The sequence below is a fragment of the Salmo trutta genome, chromosome 8 (assembly GCF_901001165.1).
Source record: "Salmo trutta chromosome 8, fSalTru1.1, whole genome shotgun sequence".
NCBI lineage: Eukaryota > Metazoa > Chordata > Actinopteri > Salmoniformes > Salmonidae > Salmo > Salmo trutta.
The window spans coordinates 9388491-9413507 of record NC_042964.1 but is presented as its reverse complement, the minus strand read 5'-3'; the positions used below and the strand labels follow the sequence as shown (position 1 = coordinate 9413507).

The following is a 25017-nucleotide window of genomic DNA, read 5'->3' as shown; positions in this document are numbered from 1 at the left end:
TCTTTTTTATTCTGATACAGGCACCATGGCTGTATTACTGAAATATTTATCTTACAGTCAAGCCTTCTGAAGTTCTCCACGTTCAGAGTGCAGTTATTACGGAAGTCAAAATGGTCAAACTATATATTGTGCTGTGTGTGTATTTTCAAAATGACCCCCCCCCCCCTCCCCATGTCCTTAAGCTTGGCAGTAATCATGGTCGGACATTGGGTGGTGGGCAGTTCAGACGTGGCGTCCTGGTGTCTGCTTGCAATGTCCCTGGAAGTCAGGCGGAATAGTCGATCCACCAGTGTTGGGTTTCTGCTTTGGGCGACGTTCCACGCCACGGTGCACTTGCACAGGACGGGAGACAATCATTCCAGAGACTGATGGTCATTTTGAAGGAGCGGACTTTACTTAACCTTTTTTATGATGATGTCATTCATTATTATGATCCTGCTGAATTGGATGTTAGAAAGCATGACCAGACTCAGAGAGAATTATGTGAGAAATACTCTGATATTCATGGGTTATTGTGGGCTGCTCTCAGATCTGTATGTGCCTAAGTGTGAGTTGGCAAAAGTCCATACTGATGGGACCAGGCTAGGGGGCATTGGCCCTCCTTTTTATTTTGTGTGACAATTGTCACAGTAGGCTGAGATGCAGGGTACCAATCGCTCTAATTAATCTTGTCCTCTCCTCTTGAATCATGGTACAGCACCCCCCCCTCCTTCCCTTATCTGGAAAATTATATGCCGTGTGTGTGTGTGACCAATTTGGTATTAATCGTACAAAGGATGCAGTAAATGGACTTCTGCTCAATATATATCTCAAATCGTCAAATCGAATGTTATTTGTCACATGCACCGAATACAACAGGTATTCACCTTACAGTGAAATGCTTACTTACAAGCCCCTAACCAACAATGCAGTTTCAGAAAGTATTTACAAAAATTAACAGAAGTAAAAAAAAAAAATGTTTTGACATATCCAATATTGCATACGTTATCACCGCTGTCATTGTTACATACCGTCTAACAAGCTGTAAAGTCTACTCTATTTATATACATTTAGTGTAATGGTCGTCTGCTTTCAGGCTAGCCCTCTACTTCAGTGTTAAAGCAAATAGGGGACCTCTTCCTATTCTCTTCCCGCTCAGTGCAGAAATGAAATCCAAACCTGGCACACATTGACTGGTATGCAGACGGGTGAATGCAGGATGCACTCAAAACCCGTAGAGTCGCTGCGAGCTTAACCTGCACCTCGGGTATGCTCTGGAACGGTAGGTCATCACTGAGGCAACCAGTAACTAGGGGAAGGTGTATGCCATGCGGTCGTGGAGGGAATGATAAAGAAGTATTACAGTCAAGTACTGTTTGAAAGATGCTTTAGCACAATGTGTGTGTATATAGTAAAGGTTGCATTTTTATTCTAACATATTGATCAATAATGCACTATATATATGGAGTTTACCCAACATTGGCAACACCTTCCTCATATTGAGTCCCCCCCCCCTTTAGCCCTCAGAACAGCCTCAATGCATCTGGGCATAGACTCTACAAGTTGTCAAAAGCATTCCACAGGGATGCTGGCCCATGTTGACTCCAATGCTTCACACAGTTGTCATGTTGGCTGGATGTCCTTTGGGCGGTGGACCATTCTTGATACACGGTTAACTGTTGAGCGTGAAAAACCCAGCAGCGTTGCATTTCTTGACACAAACCGATGAGCCTGGCACCTACTACCATACCCTGTTCGAAGGCACTTCAATATTTTCTCTTGCCCATTCCGCTTCTGAATGGCACACGTACACAAGCCATGTCTCAAGGCTTAAATCTTTCTTTAACCCGTCTCCTCCCCTTCATCTACAGTGATTTGAAGTGGATTTAACAAGTGACATCCATAAGGGATGATCAATTGACCAGGTGGCTCCAGGTGAACGCTGTTCAATGGAAGGAGCAGGTGTTCATAATGTTGACTAGTGGTTACTGTATATTTTAAGACCAACATTTTAAAAAGCATAGCTTAAATATCTGGGTCTATTTTTCTCTCAATCTGCTACATGTATAGGATTTCTCTTTTTAAGTGCCATTTTTTTCCATTTGAACCTTGTCCTGTCCCTCAGCTTCCACAGTGTTGCTGCCTCAACTCCGCTGGTTATAAGGCGTGGAATGCCTGGCTAGGTGAGTTAAGTTTATTTTAGTGCGTTTTAACTACCTGTTTTAGTTGGCTTGGCTCCATTGTTGATAATTGCAGCGTGGGTCTACCAGTTTTCCATCAATAGGCCTCCAAAAGAAATGGATATACTCCTGCTGATGTGAATCAGTCATCTTCCCAAATAGGGTACCCATTTGGACTGTGGTATCTTGGGCTAGTAAGAAAATCTTGACTTGCTGCCAGGCCTTTAAAGATTAGTTCAAATCAGGCAGTCCAATTTCAGTAAGATTTGTGTTAATCCTGTGTTTATGTGGACTGTGAGGGATGGGGCCAGCCAGTCAGTCGGAAGGAAGTGGATCATGTGAAGACTAGAATAAAAGTTACCCACCCATGCCAATGTGTGTAGTCACCTATGGTATTTGAATTGCATAATGAAGTTTTAGCAGCTGGTTTAGCTTCACAGGAGTAAAGAATTCCAGTCTGTGTCCAGGCTGTTGTATTAGGTCAAACACACACACGTACTGCCAAGCAGCAGGAGGTGGTGTGGTGCCTGTACCTTTAAGAGCTGCTTGCTGTCCAATGAGGTAGAAAGCAGCTCTGATAATGAACGAGGGCCGTCAGCCCAGGCTGCCTCCCTGTGGGTACCAGCAAGCATGCTGGGAGGGGCTCGGGACCCCTGCAGTGCTGGGTGAGGAAACCCCAGTTGTTCATTCGGCGCTGCTCAGCAGATAGTCAGGCAGCATCGGGAACATTAGAGTGCTGTCTGTCCTCCTACAACAGGGGCGCTGCTGCTCTGTCAGTCTGTAAACAAGTTTATTTTATTTTTCACCGTCAAGCAGCCATGCTTCACATTTGAACTGATACACAACTCTTCATATTGTAGTATATTTGGAACAATGTTATTTAATAATGGAGATTTTGATTTTTGATATATAGGCCTGCAGAGGAGCAGTGTTTTTTATTACATTAGTTGTAAGAAAACAATACTGAATTAGAGGAAGGGTAAAAGAGCACTATGAGAACCAAGTATCTTAATTTATTCCCTCAATCCTCCCTCGTTCAATAAACACCCACACAGTTGTCTAGAATTGCTAGTTAACAATGACACACTGCAGCCAATATGAGTGGGTATTTTATTAATGTAAAACTATCTGCAGTGTAGCCTGATTTCACAACCATCACATCCTGTTACTGAAACAGGATATAGATAAGTGATTGTGTTTTTCTCCTCCACTCAATCTTGTGTAAATTTGTGCCTCTACTATGTGCATCCCTGGATAAATTCCTATTACCCATCTGTAACACTCCCCCACGACGCAGCTGCTTACAAGCTGATAACATATGACGATATTAATCATAGCTGCCCTATTTTGACATGCATTTCCCACGGTAGGCCTGTAGACATGACATGCTAGATCTCAGTGTCGGTATGTGGGGCCAGGGGGGGGTGTAGTGAATGAGTGAAACCAAAACGCCAACAGAATTTCCTCTGTGGTTGCATTATGGATCCTCTAGAGGGGAGTGGGAGGGGTGTGTGTGTGTGTGTGTGTGTGTGTGTGTCTGCACTGCTCTGCTCTCCCCCTTAATCAGCTGAAACACACAGCAGCCCAAGCCTGGAGCCCCCAGAGGCACGTGGGGAGTCAGCCATTTACCCAAGGTTTCTTTAAATGCCTCCTTTTCATGCAGATGAAGAAGGGAGAATATAAATTCTGCATGCATGACTCTGTCCCCACACACACACACACACACACACACACACACACACACACACACACACACACACACACACACACACACACACACTTTTTTTATATATATAGGTCTGAGGTTGGAGATCACAATTTGTTAGTTGTGTGGTCCGTACACGCTGTGCAATGAGTAACCGTCATTATTTCCTCTCTTCTCCCTCCTAATCTCTCTACTCCACATAAACAATAAATACACACACACACACCTTTTCCCCCTACACACCCCTATCTCTCACCCACTCTAGTCAAGGACTTGGTGCACTGGCGAGACCCCAAGAAGTCTGGCGTGGTGTTCGGCCTGTCCCTGCTGACGCTCCTGTCCCTGGCGGCGTTCAGCGTCATCAGCGTTGTCTCCTACCTGCTCCTCGCCCTGCTCTGTGTCACCATCTCCTTCCGCATCTACAAGGCTGTCGTCCAGGCCGTGCAGAAGTCCGATGACGGACACCCCTTCAAGTAAAGCAGCACACTCCATAGGGAACCTTGTGATGCTTAACTACCAACTCTTGTATTGGTTTGGTTGTTAGAACATGAAAAAGACGGTGGTGGCAGTAGAGGTTGCTTGATAGGACACACACAGCTGTTGTTGGCAAAATGTCTACCAGATTAGCCTAAGTAGGGCCAGGAGTTTAACTCACCACACGACCAGTAGAAACGCTATGCCCCATTTTATAAGTTATTGCCGTTTTTAGTATGATGAATATACGTCTTCATCGTAGTATTTTTGGTTGCCACTGGGAAATTACTATCTGCTGAAAACCCTCCAAATGAAAAAAAATAAATAAATGCAAAGCTCCAGCAGCATATTTGTGCTTGTCATAACCCTTGCCTGAGTTAATCATTTTATACTGGAGAGGGGGGCTTATTTCAGTTGAGCGTCACAGCCCAGCCGTACAGACTGACTAATGCAATGGCTGCGTTCCAGGCTGCCTACATTGCACTTGTATCAGATGAAGTCATTTGGATGGGCTTCCTGCAATGTTGAACACTACCTCGGCATTTGCAGAGATCTGATTACGTGAACGGGGCCTAATACTCTATTACTCATGTATGCCTGAAAACAATTGTTGTAATAGAAAAAAAGACAAACTAGCAATCACGTGAAATTTAAAGCGGCTTGGTTGGTTTAGCGGCGATCTAATTAGCGCTTAGCACGTTAGCCTGAAATTACCAAATTAAACCATGCAATTTGTTATTTTAGTGATTAGCTCATAGCAGGTTAGCCTGAAATGGTCCAATGAAAGCAATTTGTTAGATTAGCATTTAGGAGTTTTGTCTGAGATCACAGCTTCGTCTACCATGCTGTGGTTGGTTCTCCTCAGAGCTCTGATGGAGAAAGATGTCAGCGTTCCCCCTGAGACCTTCCGCAAGCACGTGGACGCCAGTCTGACCCATATCAACCGACTCCTAAAACAGCTGCGCAAACTCTTCCTGGTCGAGGACCTCATCGACTCCCTGAAGGTGAGTTTAGGGGTCTGTCCTGCCTGCCTGTCAGTCAGTTGTCATCCCCCCCTTTGGGTATCTGACCCTCGGTTCATGATTGATAGTGTTAGACCAGTGACTCCTTCCATAGTAGCCCTTGTGTGTTTGCGTGCATCATCTTGCATCTTACCTCGTTTAGGGTCTTGTGCTTACATACACTTGTGTGTAAATATGGACGGGACCCTAAACAAGGTATCATGCTTGACAGTCCTAAACTGACTGACGCCTTCTCATATTCCTAGGTCTCTTCCCCCTTTAACTCTCTTCTCCTGGCGCACAATCTTTTTATAACTCGCACACACTGAACACTCCCTGCTGTATGTGTCTTTAATAAACCTTTCTAGCAACTCAACCCTATTGTATCCTGCAGTGTTAGTGTGACAGGGATCTATAGTCAAGTTGCCCATGTGACTATGGGAGAGGGAGGGAGAGCTCCATGGTATGGCTGTGTGCATCAATCACACAGAGCAGGTGCTAAATAAGCCCTGGGTTAGCACCGCAGCCATCAGATGGCAGCTAGCTAGTGGACCTAGAACTCAGCTCATGGTTAGCTATGCTGCGGAGATGGAGGGGGGGGCTACTTCCAGTGTGCCAGCTCATTAGAGACCCGACATACCAACCTATCAGACCAAGACGACCTTCGCTGGTCCATTCCACCGCCGCTATGGCAGAGATGAGGCTCCTTACTGTAACTTCACTCCCAGCTTATTAAATCAACCTTGAATCCCTCTCTCTAGCCGGAGGTAGAAGCTGTCCTTAACCTTAGATATAGGATCAGATTACCATACCTCCATAACCTAACCTTAGCCAACATGGGGATTAAAAAAAATATTTGACCCAACAACAGTTGTCAGGGGCATATTCTCCCTAGTCATTCATACATATTGCATGTCATGGTGACGAACCGTGGATGTATTCCATAGGGGGTGGGAATTTAGAGAACGTTCACATAATGTAATGCTATTCTACATGACAGAACCATGCCTGTTCTACATTTCTGTCTGCAAGGTTTGAACTACTTAACCTCTCTTGAACAGGCCCCAGGCAACCAGTGTTCTAACCAATGACTTAATGACATCATTGGCTGTAACCCGGCTTGTTTTCCTCCCAGTTGGCTGTTGTGATGTGGCTGCTGACCTACGTAGGAGCCGTCTTCAACGGCATCACCATCCTCATCCTGGGTAAGAGGCTACTGCAGCGCTGCACGGAGGTCGTGTGTATGTGTGGTGTGCAGCTTTAAACACTTTGAAATATAATAGTGGTCTATGGCGTTTGAGAAGTTTTTCATGTCGGCTAGTTTGAACATGCATGAAGCCTATGAGAATGAAAGGGGGCTGTCTATTTTACTTAGTGACCTATATTTCCATCTGACCTGGTCTACGGCCAACACGCGTATTGAATAATCTTGATGGATTTATGTTTATATGGATGTGGGGCACACAGTTTGTTTTCGCTGATGCCGGAGAAATGCATAGCGGGAGTTCATACTTTGATGTTTTGTAGAATCGACAGTTTGCAAATGTCACAGCTGTTCAGGGCTTTGCCAACCTGTGAAAGACGTAAGGCTAATTTACTACACACTCAAATTATTATTTTTTTTAAAAGTATTTTTATTTATTTATTTGTCTTCTGTGGTTAAAGGATTGTTGTGGACTTAGAACATCCAATTTTGTTCTATACTGAACAGAAATATAAACACAACAATTTCTAAGATTTTACTGAGTTACAGTTCATATAAGGAAATCAGTCAATTGAAAAAAATATTAATTCAGCCCTAATCTATGGATACCCTAACAAAAAATGTAGCGTGTGGATCAGAAAACCAGTCAGTATCTGGTGTGACCACCATTTGCCTCTTGCAGCGCGACACATCACTTTCACTTAGAGCTGATCAGGCTGTTGATTGTGGCCTGTGGAATGTTGTCCCACTCCTGTTCAATGACTGTTCCAAGTTGTTGGATATTGGCGGGAACTGGAACACGCTGTCGATCAAGAGCATCCCAAACATGCTCAATGGGTGACATGTCCGACTTAGGCCGTGCACTATCCTGCTGAAACATGAGGTGATGGCGGCGGATGAATGGCACGACAATGGGCCTCCAGGATCTCTGCATTCAAATTGCCAGCAATAAAATGCAATTGTGTACGTTGTCTGTAGCATGTGCCTGCCAATACCATAACCCCACCACCACCATGGGGCACTCTTTTCACAACGTTGACATCAGCAAACCTCTCTCCCACACGACGCCATACACGTGGTCTGCGGTTGTCAGGCTGGTTGGATGTACTGCCAAATTCTCTAAAACGGCGTTGGAGGCGGCTTATGGTAGAGAAATTAACATTCTAATCTCTGGTAACAGCTCTGGTGGATATTACTGCAGTCAGCATGCCAATTGCACGCTCGCTCAAAACTCTGTGGCATTGTGTTGTGAAAAAACTGCACGTTTTAGTGGCCTTTTATTGTCCCCAGCACAAGGTGCACCTGTGTAATGATCATGCGGTTTAATCTTCTTCTTGATATGCCCCACCTGTCAGGTGGATGGATTATCATGGCAGAGGAGAAATGAGCACTAACGGATGTAAATTAGCGGGAAACAACCTTTTTGTGCGTATGGAAAATTTCTGGGTTCTTTTATTTCATGTTGCGTATTAATATTGTGTGTGTAAAAATAAAGTGTGAATTTGAGTGAAAAAATCAAAAACCTTGAAAAATAAAACAGAACAGAATTTGGGCCCTAATAAATATGGCTAAAGTAGAATGGGTACATTTTCAAGAAGAAAATGTTTCTACTTCAGCTGTCTAAAAATGTGTGTGGTAGTGGGAGATGTAGACTTTAAGTAATGTAGGTCTGATTTACTTTAGTAGACTGCTATATATTTTAGCACATCAATTATGAAAAAGGGTACATCTATGCCTATGAAAAATGCTTAACTCCAATGTATTGGATTTAGCCGTACCCTGACACAAACTATTATACTGTTGCTATCCTGAGCTACTTGTTGTGTGCATGTAATGACCTGTACAGTGCATTTGGAGAGTATTCAGAACACTTCTGTTTTTTCCACATTTTATTCTAAAATGGATTACATTGTTTTACTCATCAATCTACACACAATACCCCATAATGACAAAGTGAAAACAGGTTTTTCAAAGTTGTTGGACATTTATATAATGTTCACTCTGACAGAGTTCCCTTGTGGAGATGGGAGATCCTTCCAGAAGGACAACCATCTCTGCAGCACTCCACCAATCAGGCCTTTATGGTAGAGGGGCCAGACGAAAGCCACTCCTCAGTAAAAGGCACATGACAGCCCGCTTGGAGGTTGCCTAAAGGACTCTCGGACCATGAAACAAGATTCTCTGGTGTGATGAAACCAAGATTGAACTCATTGGCCTGAATGTCAAGCGTCACGTCTGGAGGAAACCTGGCACCATCCCGACAGTGAAGCGTGGTGGTGGCAGCATCATGCTGTGGGGATGTTTTTCAGCGGCAGGGACTGGGAGACTAGTCAAGATCGAGGCAAAGATGAACAGAGCAAAGTACAGAGATCCTTGATGAAAACCTGCTCAGGACCTCAGAGTAGGACGAAGGTTCACCTTCCAACAGGACAACGACCCTAAGCACACAGCCAAGACAATGCAGGAGGCGCATCGGGACAAGTCTGAATGTCCTTGAGTGGCCCAGCCAGAGCCCGGACTTGAACCCGCTTGAACGTTTCAGGAGAGACCTGAAAATAGCTGTGCTGCGACGCTCCCATACAACCTGACAGAGCTTGAGAGGATCTGCAGAGAAGAATGGGAGAAACTCTCCAAATACAGGTGTGCCAAGCTTGTAGCTTCATACCCAAGAAGACTCAATATAGTAATTGCTACCAAATGTGCTTCAACCAAGTACTGAGTAAAGGGTCTGAAATACTTATGTATAGTTGAAGTCGGAAGTTTACATGCACTTAGGTTGGAGTCAATAAAACTCATTGTTCAACCACTCTACAAATTTCTTGTTAACAAACTATACTTTTGGCAAGTCGGTTAGGACCTCCACTTTGCATGACACAAGTAATTTTTCCACCTATTGTTTAAAGATTATTTCCCTTATAATTCACTGTATCACAATTCCAGTGGGTCAAAAGTTTACATACACTAAGTTGACTGTGCCTTTAAACGGCTTGGAAAATTCCAGAAAATGATGTCATGGCTTTAGAAGCTTCTGATAAGCTAATTGACATCATTTGAGTCAATTGGAGGTGTGGATGTATTTTAAGGCCTACCTTCGAACTCGGTGCCTCTTTGCTTGACATCATGGGAAAATCTAAAGAAATCAGCCAAGACCTCAGAAAAAAAATTGTAGAGCTCCACAAATCTGGTTCATCCTTGGGAGCAATTTCCAAATGCCTGAAGGTACCACGTTCATCTGTACGAACAATAGTACGCAAGTATAAACACCATGGGACCACGCAGCCGTCATACCGCTCAGGAAGGAGACGCGTTCTGTCTCCTAGAGATGAACGTACTTTGGTGCGAAAAGTGCAAATAAATAACAGAACAACAACAAAGGACCTTGTGAAGATGCTGGAGGAATCGGGTACAAAAGTATCTATAGCCATAGTAAAATGAGTCCTATATCGACATAAACTTAAAGGCCGCTTAGCAAGGAAGAAGCCACTGCTCCAAAAACTGCCATAAAAAAGCCAGACTGGTTTGCAACTGCACGTAGGGACAAAGAGAGTACTTTTTTGAGAAATGTCCTCTGGTTTGATGAAACAAAAATAGAACTGTTTGGCCATAATGACCATGGTTATGTTTGGAGGAAAAAGGGGGATGCTTGCAAGCCAAAGAACACCATCCTAACCATGAAGCACGGGGGTGGCAGCAGCATGTTGTGGGGGTGCTTTGCTGCAGGTGGGACTGGTGCACTTCACAAAATAGATGGCATCATGAGGAAAGGAAAATTATGTGGATATATTGAAGCAACATCTCAAGACATCAGTCAGGAAGATAAAGCTTGGTCACAAATGGGTCTTCCAAATGGACAATGACCCCAAGCATACTTCCAAAGTTGTGGCAAAATGGCATTAAGGACAATAAAGCCAAGGTATTGGAGTGGCCATCACAAAGCCCTGACCTCAATCCTATAGAAAATTTGCGGGAAGATCTGAAAAAGCGTGTGCGAGCAAGGAGGCCTACAAACCTGACTCAGTTACACCAGCTCTGTCAGGAGGAATGGGCCAAAATTCACCCAACTTATTGTGGGAAGCTTGTGGAAGGCTACCCAAAACGTTTGACCCAAGTTTAAATTGTTTAAGGCAATGCTACCAAATATTAATTGAGTGGATGTAAACTTCTGACCCACTGGGAATGTGATGGAAATAAATCCTTTTCTCTACTATTATTCTGACATTTCACATTCTTAAAATAAAGTGGTGATCCCAACTGACCTAAGACGGGGAAACTGAGTTTAAATGTATTTGGCTAAGGTGTATGTGAACTTCCGACTTCAACTGTAAGTGGGATATTTAATCAATTTTAGAATAAGGCTAACGTAACAAAGTGGAGAAAGTTGAAGGGTCTGAATACTTTCCACATGCACTATCTGTGTAACTGCTAAATGCACAAACACTGCATGTTAATGTATGTAACTTGTAAAGTCTTTTCTCTGTGATGTTTTTTGTTGTTGTTGGACCCCAGTATGACTAGCTGTTGCCATTGGTGTCGGCTAATGGGGATCCTAATAAATAAAACAAAAAAGAGGCCACGTTACAATTCCCAGCAAGTGGCACGGTGCATAGGGTGTTTGCCTTTCGCGCCAGCGAGCTGAGTAGCCTAAGCATTAGGGAACTTTCCATTCGGAGGGGACAGTGTAGCCATCCTCGCTATGAGCCACGTTACAATTCCCACCAAGTGGTTTAACCCTACTGGTGCGACGTGTAGGGTGTTTTGCTTTTCACGCCAGCGACCCGGGCTCTATTCCTTGCCTCTGCCGTTGGCTACAATACCAAAAGGCTAAAAGCTCTTGGTGAGGTCGCTAGGTGTAGTACTAAGGTTGTTTAGTATCCTATGTTTCATGCATGTTTAAACCAACTGGGGCAACTGGACACACTGTAAATGGGGTCAAAGGTCATAGAACGTGCTAGAAAATGTATCAAACATTTTCCATTAAAAAAAATATATATAATTAATAAAAAAATGTTATGTTAGTTCAGTCTCACTGGACCAATTTAAGACCAAGTCCACACACTCTTACTGTGCAATTCCGTCACTAAAATGCTTAGCATCGTGGTAAACTAAACGGCATTGCTTAGAATAGAAGCCCTAGACAATTGCAGTGAGACTAGAACTCCCTGTGGGTCTTGCTAGAGTGTTGTAAGCATGTCACGCTCGTTAAGTCGAGCAACACCGTGACCTTTTCCTAGATTGACAAAATGGATGATACGGTCTGAGGTCACTGGCGACAGAGACTGTGGCTTCATACGATTTGGCTCATTAGATCAGCACTACCCAATAGCCTGCTGCTTTTTCAAACACAAAATGTCCGGAATATTGCTCTAAACTCGTTTAATGGCATCTGACACCATCCCAGTTAACTGGGTGGTAAAGCCTAATTGGTTGTTTTTGTCAGGGGATGTCTTACTAGTAAAATGGTTTGCACGGTCTACATCCCTGAAAGCAACATTATTATTGTGATAGACAGTAACTTAAAAAAAAGTATAATAATGTATAGGCCTGTGTGCCTTTAGAGGTCACAGATACTGGTTGTTTCCTGTGTTATTCCACTGTCATTTCAATATTACTTTTTTTTTTTTGCTCTCCTCTAGCTGACATCCTCCTCTTTGCCGTACCCCCCTTCTATGAGAAGAACAAGGTGAGTCTGACCTTTTTGTCTTGTGTGACATCATAGAAGGAGAACTTTTCTTTTTTTTAAATGTATTTATTTCCCCCCCCCCATTCCTTAGAGCTATGTAGACTGGAGTCATGCTGTTGAATGAATGTACCTTGAGCTAGACCTATATATGGTTCTGGATTGTCTCATGAGCATTGACAATTATGATCATTATCCTTTGGCGGGCAGCAATTAGTTCCACTGGGTGTGACCTCACCGGATGACCAGGCTTTTTACGAGTCGTTGGGGTGCTATTTGCGTCCTTATCAGCGTCATATAGCACAAGGCTGATACGACATGCAAAGTCAATTTACTGTCAGTGACAAGATGGCTTTCAGTGTCCGGTTAAATAAAGTTATGCCCTTTACATAATGATCCTGTATTTCCATAATTGAGGCCTAGATTTTTCGTAGATGTCTACATACCACCACAGACCGAGGCTGGCACTAAAACCGCACTCAATGAGCTGTATTCCGCCATAAGCAAACAGGAAAACGTCATCCAGAGACTGCACTCCAAGTACCTGGGGACTTAAATGCAGGGTAACTTAAATCAGTTTTACCTCATTTCTATCAGCATGTTAAATGTGCAACCAGAGGGCAAAAAAATCTAGACCCCCCCCCTTTACTCTACACACAGAGACGCATACAATGCTCTCCCTCACCCTCCGTTTGGCAAATCTGACCATAACTCTATCCTCCTGATAGATGCTTACAAGCAAAAATTAAAGCATGAAGCACAAGTGACTCGGTCTATTTAAAAAAATAATAATAATAATTAAAAGAGAAAAAAGTGGTCAGATGAAGCAGAACTTCAGGACTGTTTTGCTATCACAGACTGGAATATGTTCCGGGATTCTTCTGATGGCATTGAAGAGTACACCAGATCAGTCACTGGCTTTATCAATAAGTGCATCGAGGATGTTGTCCCCACAGTGACTATGTACATACCCCAACCAGAAGCCATGGATTACAGGCAACATTCGCACTGAGCTAAAGGGTAGAGCTGCCGCTTTCAAGGAGCGGGACTCTAACCCGGAAGCTTATAAGAAAACCCGCTATGCCCTCCGACGAACCATCAAACAGGCGAGTTGTACTACACCAGCTCCGACGCTCGTCGGATGTGGCAGGGCTCGCAAACGATTAGACTACAAAGAGAAGCACAGCCGAGAGCTGCCCAGTGACACGAGCTAAATAACTTCTATGCTCGCTTCGAGGCAAATAACACTGAAACCTGCATGAGAGCATCAGCTGTTCCGGCGACTGTGTGATCACGCGCTCCGCATCCGACGTGAGTAAGACCTTTAAACAGGGCAACATTCACAAGGCCGCTGGGCCAGACGGATTACCAGGACTTGTACTCCGAGCATGCGCTGACCAACTGGAAAGTGTCTTCACTGACATTTTCAACCTCTCCCTGTTTCAACCTCTGTAATGCCTACATGTTTTAAGTAGACCACCATAGTCCCTGTGTCCAAGAACATTTGAGGTAACCTGCCTAAATGACTACCGACCCGTAGCCCTCACGTCTAAAGCCATAAAATTCTTTGAAAGGCTGGTCATGGCTCACATCATCCCAGAAACACAAGTCCTACTCCAGTTTGCATACCACTCAACAGATCCTCAAATGATGCATTCTCTATTGCACTCCACACTGCCCTTTCCCACCTGGACAAAAGGAACACTTATGTGAGAATGCTATTCATTGACTACAGCTCAGCGTTTAACACCATAGTGCCGTCAAAGCTCATCAATAAGCAAAGGAACCTGGGGCTAAACACCTCCCTCTGCAACTGGATCCTGGACTTCCTGACGGGCCGCCTCCAGGTGGTGAGGGTAGGTAACAACACATCTGCCACGCTGATCCTCAACACGGGGGCCCCTCAGGGGTGCGTGATCAGTCCCCTCCTGTACTCCCTGTTCACTCATGACTGCACGGCCAGGCACGATCCAACACCGTCATTAAGTTTGCTGACGACACAACAGTGGTAGGCCTGATCACCAACAACAATGAGACAGCCTATAGGGAGGAGGTCAGAGACCTGGCCGTGTGGTGCCAAGACAACATCTCCCTCAACGTGATCAAGACAAAAGAGATGATTGTGGACTACAGGAAAAGGAGGACCGAGTACGCCCCCATTCTCACCTACGATGCTGTAGTGGACCAGGTTGAGAGCTTCAAGTTCCTTGGCGCCCACATCACCAACAAACTAGAATGGTCGAAGCATGGGGGGATTTTCTTAACTGCATTGTTGGTTAAGGGCTTGTAAGTAAGCATTTCACTGTAAGGTCTACACCTGTTGTATTCAGCGCATGTGACAAATAACATTTGATTAAGGACAGCATTTTACTCTCCTAAACACAAACCGTGTGCAAAGTAACCATACCATGACTTACGGTATTACGGTTGTTATCTGTGTTTTTAGCTCATGACTTCTAATTAAGCAATATGGTACAAGGAGGTGTGTTATATGGCCAATATACCACGGCTAAGGGCTGTTATGCACGACGCACCGCGGAGTGTCTGCATACAGCCCTTATTCGTGGTATATTGGCCATATAACACAAACCTCCGAGGTGCCTTATCACTTTTATAAACTGGTTACCAATGTGATTAGAGCAGTATAAATACATGTTTTGTCATACCTGTGGTATACGGTCTGATATACCACGGCTGTTAGCCAATTAGCATTTTGCAGTTTATAATTTTGTTTGCACAACGAGACATTGTTTTATAGATCAGGTCTGTTTTGAGTGACTGTAAATGACTATAAAACTGTTGCCTTCCTCTCTTTCTTCCCCAGACCCAGATTGATCACTACATGGAAATTGCACGTACTCAAGTCAACACCACAATGGCCAAGTAAGTGGTCCCAACCAAGACTGTTTCAATGTACTCTTCTCTGTCAACAGGATGTCGGAGTTCAATCTACATAAACTAACAATGTACAATGTCAGTGCTGTCGTGATCATTGGTGTATTCTGATGGTTTTCATTTTGTCTATCTTTTGTCTTCCAGGCTGCAAGAGAAACTCCCTGGAGCCATCAAGCGTACGAAAGCTGAATGATTGACCCTCATACATCTTAATCACCATCCTCCTCATCACATTTATCCCATCTTAAACCCCCTGCCCTCCCCCTCTCCCTTCTCTTTCCCTACTGTCTCCCTCCCACCTACCATCTGCACTGAACCAGCTAGGTAGAAAAACAAATCTCAAATGCTACTCAATATTCAATGTAAATGCTCAGCTTAACTACAAGAATTTAGAAAAAGAATGGCGCCTACTGCGCCGGCAGGAAACGCGTCTGTAACGGGAGTAAGTTTTGTTATGCTTCGGCATAACACCTGTCTTTGATGCAGGGGTCAAGTGAACTAGACTGAATCAATGGCCTGGCATTGTAGTGTAAAGTTGGGAGGGTGTAGGGAGCATCATTGACGAGTTAGGACCAGTGTTTGTTTCGCAAAAAAGCAGATGTCTGTACTTTTTAACTATGCCTTTCGCTGAACATAAGTTAAAAAAAAAAGTTAAAAAAAAAGAGTTAACTGATAACCGTTTGTGGCTGGTCTTTTTCCTTTTCTCTCTGTGTGGCATTTTGTCTGGATAAACAAACAAAAAAATAGTTGGTTTTGAACCTGGTACTAGGATTTCACTGTTACTGATTTGGCCTGTTATGGAGTTGTTTTCTTCACCTTAAAGGCTCGTATGTATAACATTTCTGCAATGCACTGAACTTTCTTTTCAAATCCCATGAGCAGGTTGAAATAAAAGGATTGGAACACTGAACCAGCTGTGATACTTTTGGTGTAGTTCACGCCGTTTTGATTTGTAGTCACATTTTACCAAATGCATCCAACAGGCTCTGTCTTTCTCCGCTGTGTGAAACAAGTTGGCGCTGCTTTTTAGAAAAGGGGAAGTCCCTCTTACAGCAGTCATAACTCATTTTGTTAAAGCAACTGTTCAAGTCATCAATGTCAAAGTCTCACGTTCACCTGTTTTTATTATTATTGTTAGTGATATGATTACTTATAGGATTGCTGCTGTTGACTCCCTTTTTTAGCTCTGTAAAAGGCTCCATAGTATAATCATGGCACTTCATAACTGCTTGACTTCTCCAGTGAGACCTCTTGGAAAACGGTTGGATATGGGTTCAAAGACTGTTCGCTTTTTGTAAGGTAGTTAGCAGTATAACTGCAATGAAACGATGGTACAAGAGGTCTGGTGGGTGTTGTAGTCACAGGAGGTTGGTGACATCTTAATTGGGGAGGACGAGCTTGTAGTAATGACTGGAGTGGAATGGTATCAAACACATGGTTTCCAGGTGTTTGAGGCCATTCCATTTGTGCCGTGCCATTTTCCCCTCAGCAGCCTCCAATGCAATGGATTTGTTTTGTATTTGAATGCCATGAAGTGAATGTCATTGCATAAGCTGGAAACACATTTTCATACTTTATATATAGGCTGTATCATATAATTATTTGTGATTGCTTAAATAGTTTTGATTTCAATAAAAACCGTGGTCAACTATTTTAAGGCTACTGTTACGTCTCTGATGGCAGTGTCTTCGAAAGGGATTTTAAAAGCAATTTGTAGATGGAAAAAGAAAATGGCTGGTTCTAGCTCTTACTGTGATTGTTAATAGTCATAGACATTGTGCCCAAACAAAGTTTGCACGTCATTTTCAGAACAATCCATTTCGCACTACATTTCGCACTAAAGCTAAACGACTACTGTTGTAACAACTTCTACAATGAGCGTTGTCACATTTGCCTCTCATTTACTACTCAAATGTCTGTTAACTGCTGAACGTTACCCTGCAACATTTCTCTTCATGCATGCAAACCAGTGTTTCATATTGGGCCTCAATGTTGTCAGTGGTCACACTGCCTCACATAGTTGGAGCAGCAAAGCTTCTTGGTTTCCTTGTGCATGCGTGTGTGTGTGTGTGTGTATATCCAACTCCGTGACAGTTAATCCCAAGTCACTCGACACACACTACTAGCTTCAATAGAGCAAAGTCTTACTCTACCCTCCATTAACTCACGCTATTGGACTTTTGTTCTAGATGGGGTTTTTTCACACACACAGCTGAACGTATCCAATGTCTGTAAACCACTGTCTTTGTGATGCTGGACTAAAGGAACCTTCAATAGCCATGATGAGGACCTCACGATGAATAGGTGTTCCAGACAGTCAGGCTTTTCATGGGGTGCTTTTTCATGGAAGGAAGGCAATGCTACCTATGTTTTCAATAGATTATAATGCAGACCTCTTACTTTAGTAAGATAAATCTACATGCACATTTGAAAAAGATTCCTTGACACATTGCCTTTTTCTTTCTTTTCTTTTTACTTGCAGTGGTGGGAGGGGTTTGGCAGGAGTGGGTTTTTTCAGGGGGGTTTGGCAGGAGTTTTTTTTTTTTTCTCTGGCATTCTTTGTTTTGCTTTTGACTGTGTATTGGTAACCAACATCTCAGATCTGATAGTTATCAATGAATGACTAGTTCACATTTTGGAGCTTTGAAAAATTGTGATCCTTGTACTGATGTCAAAGTGGAATTAATAAAAAATGTCAAGGACAAGGTTTTGGGTGATTTGTTTGTCCATCTGTGATCTGCTCTTCAACTTTTTGAAGAGTAAACATTTCAGCATGTCTGAACCGTTGGGATTAAATTGAGTCGAGATTGAAAACAATTTTGAAAAATAAGATTGGGTCCAGTCTGCACATATGGATGGTAATATGACTGGTTTTGATCAGAGGATTATACTGTAGTTATTTTAGACCAGGCCTGCATGTTGAGAGAATCATAAAGTAGTTCCTTCTTTGATAGCCATGGTAAACCCAATCAGGTATTAATGCATTCATTCACAGTATTGCTTTAGGTTATCACCAGCTGTGTCTACAAATGACCATTGTAGTCAGTTTTACCCCCAAACAATTATACATTCCCCAGATAACCAGTCAGACAATATAATTCAGATCCCTTTTTATTACAAGGCTCATTGAGGACAGAATGCATATCAACCTTTTGCCATGTACAGGTTGAATACAGAGCGGATACTTGAGAAACAAGAAATAATTGAGGGAAGAAAATGAAATCAGTCCCTTAAAAAAAAAAAAAAATTGCTTGTGTCCTCACCCAAGCTAACAAAGTACCACCAAAGGGTATTTTTAACGTGCCCCCTATACACACACTGACACAAACATACATGTAAATCATTGCAATAAACAAGGTGTATTCTTATTCAATCACTTTGCCATATTTAAGTCCTATTTTTTTTTTACATTTTTAAGTGCTGAGTCACAAAGCTTTTTACAACCTGATTCTGTGGCCGCTCCAAGCCCAGATGGAATTATTTCACCCCTCCTTGCCCATCCCCTGCATGCAAAAATGACCACTGCGTCAACTAGGGCTGTGTCTGAAAACATCTGTCGAATCCTTGCTTCCTCCGTCCTTGTTTCCTCAACTCTCAAAGCGCATTAGAGAGGATCCAAGGTCCCCCCCCCCTTTGGACCTACAATGAGAGGAATTGAGGAAACAAGGACAGAGAAAGCAAGGATTTGAAAGTTAGTAACGTTTTCACACAGCCGAAGTCAGCAACACAAGCAGCTTAGGGTAGAGGAAGTGATATTCAACACTGATGCCCCTTCCTCTCCACATAACAACTGGACAATGCTGCCATTTGGTTCTTTGAATGAGACAGTTAAGTCCATGGGTTGTAAACTCTTGTCATGGTAAGTGTAGTTTGTCGTCCACTCTCTTTTGTTGCCTGTCGTTTGTTCCAGCTGTGCACTGGACAACTTTACTTTCACTGTTGTTAGAATCCGATAGGACCATTTTAACTACAGTTGACAGTTAAACAATTAAAATTAATGACAACCAATGTATGCGCTAATTTTGACAAGCTAACAAGTGAGCACAGATGAAAAACAGACAATCCCTGAGTTGTTCTTTTTCCTGGTGGAGTGATATTTCAGAGGTCACTGAAATAAGGGCGAGTGAGGGGGTCATTTCAGAGATGGTAAATTTGGTGATTTATTTCCTGATGCTGTTGTCATTTTTTTCTATGTAGTTAATTGTTCATTGTTGCATAAACCTTGTAATATGTGAGTTATTGAAATGGAAGCCTTGCATGTGAAATCTTCTATAAATAAAGCTAGAATGCTCTCATAAACTAAGTGCCTCAGCTGTAGAAGGCAATCCCTCCACAATCATGCATGACTTCAGATTCCCCATGCAAAATAACATTCACGTGGCTTCGTTTCATTTTATCAGTGAAGTAGAAAAAATGGCCGGAATTACAAACCTTTTTGTAAAAACCACGTGTAAAAGTGCTTGTAAAAGTAAATCACAATAATTCAAACTATTTACATAGATTTTTGTGTGTGTGCAGCTTTTTTTGCTAATAAGAGAATCAGAAATAGCTGTGGGCCATTGTAACAATAGTGCTGTGACACTGGAAAACACATGGAAGATGAGATCTTCTAATTCAAGAATGAGACAAAATCTCTGGAGGACGCCTATTTACCTCATTGTAAACAAGGAATTACCTTTTTAAATAACGGGATGTAATTGAGTCACTAAAGATGATATCATCTTTAAGTGTTGTTCATTGTCTTTAGCAATACACCTCAAACACCCTCTCATTCAATCACCTACACACCCAAATCTAGGTTTTAGTACATTTTTGGGACAGGAAGTGCTATATTGTATGCTCGCTGAAACAATCACCAACTGTGCCAGTCACTGCACAACTCATGACAGAGCTCTACCAAGCCTTGTTTCTAACTTCCTGAGAAAGAGAGACTTGGAAAGGAAAGTGGGGTGGACAGAGAACAACCATGCCTGGCGCCCCTCGTCCTAGCGGACAAAGAGGCCAGCGGTCGTCTGTCCGAGTGCCGTGTGTCCGTGGTCTTGTGAGGAGAAACAGTCATCCGAGTGGACGAAGTGCAGGGCAGTCTTGTTGTAGCTGAGCAGGGCCTGCTGTCTCTCGTCGGGGCCGTACACCAGAGAATGAGGGTGAACCTGTTGGATGTGTCTCTTGATGGTGCTGACTTTGAGAGTGGCTAACGTTGCTCCGCACACCATACAGATCAACCCGTGTCTCCGGCAGTCATAGTCCATCAGAAACTCCATCCTCCAGCGCACCTGGTAGTTCCGCCGCTGGTCCTTGCCCGGGTAGTGGCCGTGGCGCCCCGGAGTGGCAGGCATGGTGGGGACCCCCTCCTCCTTCTTTACAGCCTTGGTGGTGGCCATCTTGGTGGTCCGGTTGTTGTTGTTGTCGGCCATCTCTCCCGCAACAGGGAGGCTGACAATGTCACTGGGGTCCACTTCTGTCAGAGGGGGGGGGGGGGGGGGGGGGGGGTCAGTGAGTAAGAGGGCAGAAACCAGTTGGTTAATCACTTAGTATTTCCTCTTTCCTCTAGCTACAGTCTGTCTTTTACATTGGTTGGAACTTTGAATATTTACCTTCTTTCATCTGCACGGCCGGGTTGTCTTCCGTGGGAGCCTCTTTGGTCCAGGCCTCGGCCATGGCCTCCCTCTCCTCCCGGGCCAGGCTGGTGGTTTCAGGGTGGCATTCCTGGATGTGGCGGCGGAAGCTGCTCACCTTGGCCATGGGCAGGGCCTGGGAGCACACCATGCAGAAGGTGCCACGACCCTGGGGTCCGTAGGCCACCATGTAGTCCAGGCGCAGCCGCCAGGGGAAGCCCCCACGGAGACGCCTCTTCCTGGGTTGGTGGAGAGGGAGAGGGGGTATGGGAGTGGTCACCTCTGGAGCTCTACCTACGCCATCCCCGCTATCAACCATGTCCTGTATCTCGGATAACGCCTCATCGTTGTCCTCTGCATACGTGTCTGAGCCGATCTGGATGGTCTCCAGGTCATCAGAGAAGTCCACCCCAGCATCTCTCTCGTCTTTGGTGTTGGGCTCAGATTTGATGAAGTCGTTTAGAGGGTCGGATTCTGATATGGGGGATGGGGTGGGGTTGAGGAATGAGAGTTTAGTAAGGGATATAAACACTGAGAATACAAAACATTAAGAACACCTGCTCTTTCCATGACATAGACTAGGTAAATCCAGGTGAAAGCTATGATCCCTTATTGATGTCACTTGTTAAAGCGGAGGAGACAGGTTAAATAAGGATTTTTAAGCCTTGAGACATTTGAGACATGGATTGTGTATGTGTGCCATTCAGAGGGTGAATGGGCAAGACAAAAGATTTAGGTGGTTTTGAACAAGGTATGGTAGTAGGTGCCAGCTGCACCGGTTTGTGTCAAGAACTGCAACGCTGCTGGGTTTTTCACGCTCAACAGTTGCCCGTGTGTATCAAGAATGCTCCCCCGCCCAAAGGACATCCAGCCAACTTGACACAACTGTGGGAAGTATTGGAGTCAACATGGGACAGCATCACTGTGGAACGCTTTCGACAAATTGTAGAGTCCATGTCCTGACGTATTGAGGCTGTTCTGAGGGCAAAAGGTGTGGGGGGGCAACTCAATATTTATTTGACCTTTATTTAAACTAGGCAAGTCAGTTAAGAACAAATTCTTATTTTCAATGACGGCCTAGGAACAGCGGGTTAACTGCCTTTTTCATGGGCAGGACGACAGATTTTTACCTTTTTACCTTGGGGATTCAATCTTGCAAGCTTTCGGTTACAAGTCCAACTCTTTAACCACTAGGTTACCTGCCGCCCCGTAGGAGGAAGGTGTTCCTAATGTTAGGTATGCTCAGTGTATATTCAAGGATATAAATGGCTATTAATCAGAGTATCAATTGTTATCAGAACAAAAGCCATTTTAGATCTGTGCTGCAGAAAAAGATCTATGTAACTGGTTTACCTTTGTACACAGAGACATACAAATGTAACAAAAATAAATCAGTCCTACTCACTTCAAAACACACACATACAAAAGCTGATAAAAATTCCTAAAGCCACAGTGACTGAAATGAAAAGGCTGCAATGCTAGCTCACCGTTAAAAACACATTTTATTCAAGCAACTATTAAAAGCTTGACGTTTCGGCCTTCATCAATGCCCTTAATCACAACAATGACAAAGATGAAGCCACAGTTACAGAATAACTCCCTCCCTTGTCCTGTTACCACCCCCACGTCCTACCTCCCTCCGTCTCACCATGTGTCTGGGCCCAGGTCTGCAGGATGCAGTGCTTCTCCTCCGAACTGTAGACCAGCGACTGTGGGTGGATGTCCAGCACGTGGCTCTTGATGTGGTCCAGGTGGAGCGAGGGCAGCGGGCGGCCGCACACCATGCACACCAGCCTGCCTGCCTCCGCCTGGTACTCCATGAGGAACTCCTGTCGGAACCAGGCGTGGAGCGAGTCGTTCAGGTAGCGCTCCAGGGTCTTGGCGGAGGGCCCGGGGAGCTCCTCCTGCTGGAGGGGGACTGAGGGAGGGGGTGATGGGGTCGGGGACCGGGGCTGGAGTTTGGGGGACACCATACCACCAGGTTTTCCTATGAGAGGTAAAGTGGAGAGGGGATATGCAGTTTAAATGTTAACATAAATCAAAAAATATAGTATGACAATCACATAAAAATGTAATATGTAACCATCTGTAAAAAGACAATTCAGGTTAAGATCATTGGTACAAGAGCAGCCTTTTTTCTTACGACTACATAAAGCCACTGCACAATGACATCACCCTCTTACAAGACTGTAAAAGTGGATCTTGGCAGTATGAGCATGACTGTACAACATGAACACTTAACAGACATGCTCATACTGCCACCAAGTGCAAGATCCTGAAACTCTTATCATAAAACTAGGCCATGACATTTAATTCCATTCCAGTCTCCAGAAACCCCCACCCACCGGTGGAGTGGCGAGCACAGTCCAGCAGCTCCTCCTCCTGTCCCTGGGAGATGGCGGCCAGCCCCCCGGCCGGACAGTACAGCCTATGGCCCCCCTCCAGACTCAGGTGGCTTTCCCAGCCAGAGCGGATCACCTCCTTGTCGGCCGCGCTCCACAGCAGAGAGTCCGGGTGCTTCTGTCTAATATGCCTCTTGATGGTACTGAGTTTGAGCGTGGCCAGCGAGCTCCCACACACCATGCAGATCATGCCGTGGCGACGGGGGTCAAAGTCCATCAGGAACTCGCTGCGCCAGTACTCGTGGTAATAGCGCCGATGATCCCTGCCCGGGATGCGGCTGAGGCCGGGTCGGGAGGCACACTGGACCTTCTCTTTGCGTCCAGAGGGGCCCGGGATGGGAGAAAGGAGGAAGGGGGAGTCCGGACCCTCAGTGACACTCCAGTAGCTGGTGCCCGGGGACCAAAGGGGGGTCACCATCTCTTCCTCGTCATCATCGCCCACCTGGCCATTGGTCAGACCGTCCTTCTCTAGGAAAGATAGAGCGCGTGGTTATTCCTGGTCATGATGTAATGAAGCAGTACATTACAAAGCTCTATAACGTATAATTCTAATTCTAATTCTATTTCTCAGATGGCTCATATCACATACCCCGACATTACCAAATATATGTATTCCGTTAGAAATAAGCAGACACAATAATTGGGGTTCATAATAAAATCGTTAATCTGAGGAGAATATTCTGTTTTCGCACGGAACCCCCGCCATCAGAAACCGGGCAGCGACTCCATTTAGACGAGTTAGCCGCCGCTAGTTTCCGCTGGGTGGCGACTGTGCATCACAGCAAGCAACCAGCATGGTATTTTGCCTTTGTTTATAGTGGAGCCACTGAGACAAGAGGGCCATGCTGCTAGATGGCATTGTCCGTCACACAGATTAACTGTGACAAAGGGTGGCGAGCAGACTAAGGGTCGAGTCTCCTTACTCTCGAAACAAAAACATTACAATCTTTACCTCCTGAACAGTGTCCCAAGTCACTCTGCTCTTGCGTCGCTTCCTCCTCTCCGCTTATTATTAATGAGAGAGAATCTGCCTGCTCAGCACACGGAAGGACCACAGGCTCACTCTCTCCGGTCTCTTTCTCTTCCATTACTTTGCAACGTTACACTATTTACTAATGCCTTCAATTCGCTCTGATAGACCAGGTAGGAACTGTATTTTTAGAGAATCGTTCAGCGCGCGTTTTGCAAGCTATCTAGACCATGAACGGCCACATCGCTTTTTGGGTGCCCCTCGTCCCCCCCACGCACTCAACCTGGAGCAAAGTTAACTTTTCATATATCGCCACGATATTTGGTCGGTTTTATATCCTTCTTCGGGTGTGAGCCTCTCCTGTTCATGATGAGCTATAGCGGCCTCTTGTTTGTATTTTAAGGCTCTGCTTGTCTTCAGGGTGGGGAGCCGAGCTTGGGGCCCCTGGGGCTCCTTAAGGGGCTCCTGGGTAAATTTAAAGAGACAGTAGCGGCATTCACGCAGCGACACGCACACCCAGGGGCCAGATGTGTGTAGGTTACGATCTACTGCAAAATTAATTTGACAAACATGTTACACTTTACCATAGTTTTGTTTTCTTACTTAAAAGACAACGGTTAATTAAATTAATGGGGGGGGGGGGGGGGGGGGGGGCTGTTGTTGAAATGTCCCCACAATGGGTGTCCATAGTCAGCCTACTTTTTCACTATTTTGAATAATGCCTTCTGCATAATCTCAGGGTACATCATAACAATGTATCTTGCATTGTCATTACTTCGTGTTCATTATAGTGAGCTATTGAGGTATTGAGAGAAATGCTTCTATATTCCCATGTGCAAATATTTGCCAAAATGCTCAAATTCGCAACCATGGATAAATATAACACCGGTAGCAACATTGTCTATAATTTAAATA

General features: G+C 44.4%; 2 protein-coding genes across 5 annotated transcripts in view; one reads left to right on the top strand and one right to left on the bottom strand.

Moving 5' to 3' along the window:
• Positions 1 to 17814, top strand: part of LOC115198148 (reticulon-3-A) — a 33356-nt gene extending 15542 nt beyond the window's left edge. For 3 of the 4 annotated variants that reach the window (XM_029759879.1, XM_029759881.1, XM_029759878.1), the window contains 6 exons: positions 4130 to 4337; positions 5204 to 5342; positions 6475 to 6544; positions 12177 to 12223; positions 15045 to 15103; positions 15260 to 17814. In XM_029759879.1, coding sequence (XP_029615739.1) covers positions 4130 to 4337; positions 5204 to 5342; positions 6475 to 6544; positions 12177 to 12223; positions 15045 to 15103; positions 15260 to 15308 — 572 coding nt within the window. In that variant the 3' untranslated portion in view covers positions 15309 to 17814. Of the gene's footprint in view, positions 1 to 2026; positions 2163 to 4129; positions 4338 to 5203; positions 5343 to 6474; positions 6545 to 12176; positions 12224 to 15044; positions 15104 to 15259 lie in introns of those variants that run through there. The other variant, XM_029759880.1, reaches the window with a different exon arrangement.
• Positions 17815 to 18210: 396 nt separating this feature from the next.
• On the bottom strand, positions 18211 to 24556 carry LOC115198149 (uncharacterized protein C11orf95). The gene is made up of 5 exons (XM_029759882.1): positions 24085 to 24556; positions 23076 to 23600; positions 22379 to 22717; positions 20710 to 21204; positions 18211 to 20573 (listed from the first exon to the last, which is right to left on the bottom strand). Exons 1-5 carry the CDS (start codon positions 24218 to 24220, stop codon positions 20101 to 20103), a joined length of 1968 nt encoding a protein of 655 aa, XP_029615742.1. The 5' UTR covers positions 24221 to 24556; the 3' UTR covers positions 18211 to 20100.
• Positions 24557 to 25017: the final 461 nt, after the last annotated feature.

Coding starts and splice junctions, on each gene's coding strand:
- LOC115198149 (XM_029759882.1), bottom strand. CDS start 24,220: ATGGAAGAGAAAGAGACCGGAGAGAGTGAGCCTGTGGTCCTTCCGTGT. Junction 23,601..24,084: donor CTTGGGACACTGTTCAGGAG/GTAAAGATTGTA, acceptor TATCTTTCCTAG/AGAAGGACGGTCTGACCAAT. Junction 22,718..23,075: donor CTGTGCTCGCCACTCCACCG/GTGGGTGGGGGT, acceptor TACCTCTCATAG/GAAAACCTGGTGGTATGGTG.